At 37.9% G+C, this 6,823-nt stretch overlaps 1 protein-coding gene across 2 annotated transcripts in view; it reads right to left on the bottom strand.

Annotated features, from left to right (window-relative positions):
* Positions 1-1,431: 1,431 nt before the first annotated feature.
* Positions 1,432-6,823, bottom strand: part of phf24 (PHD finger protein 24) — a 48,881-nt gene continuing 43,489 nt past the window's right edge. The window contains exons 6-8 of one of the 2 annotated variants that reach the window (XM_060908204.1): positions 6,217-6,252; positions 1,807-1,899; positions 1,432-1,528 (exon numbers count right to left, since the gene is read on the bottom strand). In XM_060908204.1, coding sequence (XP_060764187.1) covers positions 1,432-1,528; positions 1,807-1,899; positions 6,217-6,252 — 226 coding nt within the window. The remainder of the gene's footprint in view (positions 1,529-1,806; positions 1,900-6,216; positions 6,253-6,823) is intronic. The other variant, XM_060908205.1, reaches the window with a different exon arrangement.

Genomic DNA, 6,823 nt, shown 5'->3' with positions numbered 1-6,823 from the left:
AAACAATCCCCTTCATTCAGATTTCCATTGTCTGGGCTTTATTTCTTTGGCTAAAGTTTATGGATGTAAGCAAGTTCCTGTCCTTAGGGTTCTGGGCTAAATTTTCTGAAAAGTTCCTCAGTATAAAGCCAAAAACACTAATCTGGCCAATGATGAATGTTCACCATATTAGCATTTTTGGCTAACTGCATTAGCATGAGACACAACTCTGGGAAATAAAATATGGTTTATTGAAGCTATAAAGTCTTGTTGGATTGTTGCTCAGTCTCACAAATAAGACACCATAGACATTGATAGTTGTGGAGTTAATGCCATGCTTTTATTTCCAGTAACTGCTGCAAAATTTGGAGCATTGCACCTTGACTTGAACCTACTGCTTCAATCGACTCAACAGGTGATCAGCTGAAGCAAGCACACTGAGCTCTGAGCTGGACCCTCAAAAATAACAACACTGTAGAAGCCACTTAGTACTGCTTATAAGAGCTGATAGATTGTTATAGTGAGCTTGGTCTGCTTCTAAGAAGAGTCTGGAAAGAGTTTCAAAGGGGTTTTTTTTAGGTTCAATTCATTACATTTATCATCATCAGGAGTCAACTGGAAAAAAAGTCATTACAACTTTAAACCTCTGGGAATGTTCAGGAGAATTTAAACCACTGATTAGAATATTAGCTATTTTTCATTTTTAATTAGAATCCACTGAATTAGTCTTTGATTTAGACGGATTGGGCCAATAATGACAAATTTAACTCCTATCATTAGTATGTTTAAAAAAAATAAAAAACACATATGGTGCATCTAAAACCGGGACATTTTTAAAACTGGGATGTTCAGGAATAAATACACATATATAATACATATTAATATTCACATGTATATATTTTATATATAATTATATAACATATGCAGATAACTTTAGTTCCTGTTAGTGCTTGTGCTACCCACTACATCGAAGGTCGGTTTGTCATTTTCTTGTTTACAGTGGCTTTAAAACGGGTCAAACACTGTTATCTCACATGTAATCTGATCATAAGTGACGAACTCTGGATATTTAAAGACTGATGGTTTAATACCGTGGTGCATTTTTGCTATTTTATACACAGTAAATGGCAGTGCTTCTCATAGCTTACATACAGAAATAGCTGTCAAACTTCTCACCCGAGCAACCACTCAGCTGCGATTGGTTGGGTTACAATATGTGCCAGAGATGCATCTCAGGAAAAGAAAAAAAAACCTCATAAAATCTATTTATTTGTTTTATTCAGTGTGCTGTTATAGGAAGGAAGGAATAGTGTTCTCTTTAAGAGGAGGTGCGTCAATGGCTAACACAGCCTCTGAGGAGTGTCACGTCCTTTCTCAGTGCCAGGACTTGTTCCACACATCTAGGGGGCGTTGTGCTGCTCTCCTGCAGACTCCAGCCTGGGATTGGTGGGATTACAGGGGCAGGCGGATATGCATGGCACTGCTGTTGGGTCGAGCAGCCAGGATGTAGATGGCGCTCTCACGCAAGAACGCGTCCCATGTTACCGGCCTGGAAAAACATGCAAAGAACCAGTTTCAACTACACTTCATGCCATACTAATGCGCTATGGACTCCGGTATCTGGTATCCATGGGTTAAAGTGAACTGGATCAACCTGAAGCAGAGTCCTGGTACCCTCAGTAACTGGGCGAGGGAACCTTTTGAGTTGCATCACAGAACCATAAAGATTATGTTCAATCTTTAATATACGTCATTGAATTTATTGTCCATAGTGTAATATGACTTTAAATGTGTCTATATCAAATGGTGCCTACAGTAAATACACACCTGTTGTCGTACTTTTCCACGGCTTTGTCTCTGCTCTTGTCACTGCTTGAGCTGGCAGGACTGCTCTCTGAGATTGGGCCGACATGGCTGATGCTGCGGGGAAGAGACTGAATTATGACACACTCCATTTTGTGCTTCATTTCCATCCAAACACACACACACACATTAAATCTGGTAAATGACGGACTGAATTTGTCCAAGTATAACACATCTGCCTTTACAAACAGGAATAATTACAACTAAGAGGAAAGAATACGGAGGGAAAAACAATCTAACATCAAGAAAAAGTATTGTATCTTTTTTTCTGTTTCTTTTTTTTCTATTTCTATTCTCCTTTCCCCAAATTTCATGACACAATAAAGGTCAATAATCAGAAAACCTTTGTATCCATTTGCAGTGGCCCTTCCAACTGAAGGGACAAATATAAACAAGACCGTCAATGATGGCGTAGCTCACGCCGGCCCCGTCTAGTCCAGAAGGAACGATCTAAAGTGGGCCACCTTGCGCAATAAACGTTGCAAGCTATATACACTATATACAAGCTATATATGAAGAGTTTGGCTCCAAAATGCTATATATCCAATTCCACTGTTTCGAGAAAAATCACTTTTTCTGATTACAGGAAGTGATAAAAGGAAAACCACTGTATCCTGTTTTAAAATTTATTGACTAAGTCCTTAATAATAAACTTCAAAAATGAAATCCAGAACTAATTAATAGCTTTTAACTGAACCAAGTAATTTTTTTTTTTTTGTCAAGTCGCTACATATCCACGCCATGGCATTTTTCCCCCAAATGCTACATATCCCCTTCTATTTAAAGTGCATTTAACTGTGTTCTTTCATGACAGATTTTTTTTTTTAGATTATTTTATCGAAATTATTCATAATTCAGCATGAAATTGTCCAATAAATGCAAGAAGTGACGAAATGATTTCCTACTTCATGGGCACAGCCATCTTAAAAGACTTCACACCAATGGCGGCCTCTGATTGGCCAAATGGATATGTCTGGTTTTGAGAAAAATTGGTGATGGCACTTGTTGCGTTTTGGAATGAAATGCTGTAATGCAGTGTGTAAATCAATGGCAGATATCATGTTTTGGCGAAAACTGAATATGGTACGAGTAAGATATGATAATTGCTGATGGTTTGGTGGAGGGAGTTTCAAATTTTCAAATTTGGCATTTATTGCATTTTGGAACCAAACTCTTCATATAGAAGCTACATATCCACCCTAGGAATACCGACCTACTGGTATTTACCAGAAAGAATCCAAAACGGTGAGGAATTGACTGAGAAGAAGAGATTTTTATTGAACTGCTCATTAAGGCTTAATTAGTCCATAACTTCATAAATAATGTAATTAAGAAAATCTGGGCAGAAGTTATATGCTACCTTCCTACCTTCATACCAGAAAGAATCAAAATTGGCGAAGAATTGAGAAAGAAGAAGTGATTTTCATGAAATGTGGACAATGCTGGACAGACGACGGACAACACATGATGGCATAAACTCATCGCCTGTCGGCCGGATTAGCTAATAAAAGTCCCCACGTCATAAAGCCGCTGTTTTTTTCCTTGAATTTCATCCATTTATAAGAAATGATGTCATTCATTTCTACGAAAACTTAATTGTGGTCTGCATGAGGACTCACACAGCACAAGCAGGCACTCGAGACTCCAAGCTTTCCTCTTTATCCTCAAGCTGATTTTAATGAGCTCCGATTAAAAGGCAATATTAGTTACGCCATGTCCAGACCAAAGCCACACAACCATTTAACCTGCAGCGGCCATTTGAACTGATGAGCGCTTCCCAGAGGAAAACAAGCCTGTTGTTTAACACTAATAATGGCAACAACTCCATAAGGACCAGTTCTTATGATGATGATGGTGATGATGATGATGATGATGATGATGATGATGATGATTAGAGTCAGATGACATACTCACCTGCTGGTTTTTAATAGAAATCTTCACTTGAATATGTAAACATTAGCAGGAACAAAAGAAACGATTGGTAAAAGATCAAATGTATACAGTTTTATATTTTACATGTTCCCCAAGTGTAGCAGGTTAGCAGTTGCCCTGTATAAATGAGATTAAATCCACATGTTGACCTTAAGCAATTTTTATTTTTTTTTGCAAGTGCTTATCTGTGATTTTTTTTTTCCATCCAGATCAGCCATGTTGGTGTTTTTCTTTCATGAGAACATTACGGATCAAATGATCTCCTGGTTTTTAACCAATTTTGCTGTATCTGGATAGACACGTCTATGATTTTGTATTATATTAGAAAAGTTTTTTTGACCACTGCTACTCACTGTATTTAGTCACCTAGAGCGGCGGCTACAGTTATCAACACCTTAACGATCTTTTGGGCATTACAAAAGTAGAAGACTTTCAATATGTAAATTGTACATGAATAGTTATTCAAACATTCACTGGAAAAAAAAATGAGTTGATTCCCGATTACTTAGCGTATCAGATCACGTGACACCGTTCCACAATTATCGACACCTTTGTCTATAGTTATCAGCACCGTTCCACAATTATCGACACCCAGATGATTACTTATTAAAAATAAATAAATAAATAAATAATCAGTATGTGATATTAAGTTAACAAAACATTTTTTTATTTAAAGTTTGTTTTCCATAGACTTATATTTAGTACAAAATATCTTTTATATAAATATATGGGGGGCGGCACGGTGGTGTAGTGGTTAGCGCTGTTGCCTCACAGCAAGAAGGTCCTGGGTTCGAGCCCCGGGCCGGCGAGGGCCTTTCTGTGTGGAGTTTGCATGTTCTCCCCGTGTCCGCGTGGGTTTCCTCCGGGTGCTCCGGTTTCCCCCACAGTCCAAAGACATGCAGGTTAGGTTAACTGGTGACTCTAAATTGAGCGTAGGTGTGAATGTGAGTGTGAATGGTTGTCTGTGTCTATGTGTCAGCCCTGTGATGACCTGGCGACTTGTCCAGGGTGAACCCCGCCTTTCGCCCGTAGTCAGCTGGGATAGGCTCCAGCTTGCCTGCGACCCTGTAGAAGGATAAAGCGGCTAGAGATGATGAGATAAATATATGGATGTCCGTGCTTATGTAAATGAGGAAGTAATTCTAATGTTTGTAAACAAATGAACTGATAATGTTTAACCTGCGTCAGAAAATCTTTCAGTTCCACTTTCTAAGTATTTTTGTAGATCACATTTTGTTCATCATTCGTTGTTGTTTGTATTAATTTCTAGTTTTGTAGTTTACCAATAAATATCAACAGGCTCTTGAGATTGTAACCACATGAAAGTCCAGGTCAAAGGTCGCATGTCATTCCTCGAACCAAAATATAAAATGTCTACTGATATTGTAATATGTGGTCGATATTTACAACAAACTGCAAAAGAAAAATTCTGAATGGAATAGAAAAATCTGAATATTTCGCGTATGTAATTTTTTATATGGTAGGAATTTAATTCTGCTCTAATTCTATTTATTGCAATCGGATTCCAAATACACTATAAACTATGAATCAGAAAAAAATATATTATAAATCACAGCACTTTTAGTTTTTTTAAAGTACTTCATCTACTTCAACAATGTTACACAAAGATCAATCTATAACAGTTGTAAATGCCACTTAATTCTACAGGGTGTCGATAATGGTGGACACCGTTAGCAGAAAGTGATCGCTATTATCGACACCTCACGTAATTCCTCAAACACACGTTTAGATACAAAATGGCGACTGTCAAATGAAAGAATCAGAAATAAAATCGGTTTCGACAAGGAGATCATGAAATATCAGTGAATTTGATCAGTAAAAACATGTCCATGATCTTTCCACCATGCTTACCTACGATGATAACATCCGGGTTTTCCTCAAATTGCTGATTGTGCTAAAAAAAATTCCATCTCCGGTAATGAGCTGCGTCATCAGACGACAAGATCAAAGGCTGGGGGGGGGGGGGTGTCTTCCGGTTGATTAATTAACCAATAATAACCGTTGTAACTGAAATTCACCTTTGTAAAATTGTTTTTTATTGATAAATCTGAAAAGGTGTCTAATTATGGACTGTCGATAATTGTAGCCGCCGCTCTAGTCCATGTATGCACGTCTGGATTTTTCGAGAAGGTAAGGGTTTTTTTTTGTTTTCTTTTGTTTTTTTAAGGAGTCTCTCAAATTCTTTCTTGGTGTGAGTCACATTCAGAGCTCATTAGCAGGAGAAAGAAACTAAAAATCAATCAGAAGACCGCAATCCTGAAGGCTGTTTAAAATCGATGCTATCATATAAGCTACAGTTATAAATCCATTTTATATTTCCACATACCATAATATTACATACCTTCTTAGTTTGCTAGAAGTAAATAAATTACAGAGATCAGTTTTATGGCTGTAAAATCCTTAATCAACTTTATAACTCACCCCATATTCATTACAGGAGAACACAATCCCTTGAGTCTGAAGGAAGGAGCACATGCAGTGATGATGATGATGATGATGGTGATGATGATGATGATGGATGACAGCAGTGAGACAGCATGGAAGACAAAGAGACACAGGCTAAATCCATTACATACATGAAAAACCCATGCAAACACTGGTCCAAAATTATTGCCACCGTTCATGGAAACGGGTAAATACTGCATACACAATGATACTAAATTTACACACGAATATTGAAAGAACCTGCCTTCTATTCTTTAATGTGGCAAAATTATTGGCAGTATATTATTATATACTATAATTATTGTCCTCTGTGAAAGGCACTGCTGGGATGCCAGTCCACTGCAGGGTATCACGCATGCACATTCACACCAACGGGTAATTTAGAGTCACCAATCCACCTACCACTATTATTTGGGAGGTCGGAAGAAACAGGTGGAAAGAAATCAGAGGAAACCCACAGAAATGCAGGGAGAATATGAATATGTGACATTCCATACAGGCAGTAATCCAAGCTCAGGGATCCTGGAGCTGTGAGGCTGCATCACTATTTACGGTACCATGTTGCCATTGCACCCCAAAGACT

The sequence above is a fragment of the Neoarius graeffei genome, chromosome 25 (assembly GCF_027579695.1).
Source record: "Neoarius graeffei isolate fNeoGra1 chromosome 25, fNeoGra1.pri, whole genome shotgun sequence".
NCBI lineage: Eukaryota > Metazoa > Chordata > Actinopteri > Siluriformes > Ariidae > Neoarius > Neoarius graeffei.
The sequence above is the reverse complement of the archived record's forward strand: the minus strand, read 5'-3'. Positions and strand labels throughout refer to the sequence as shown.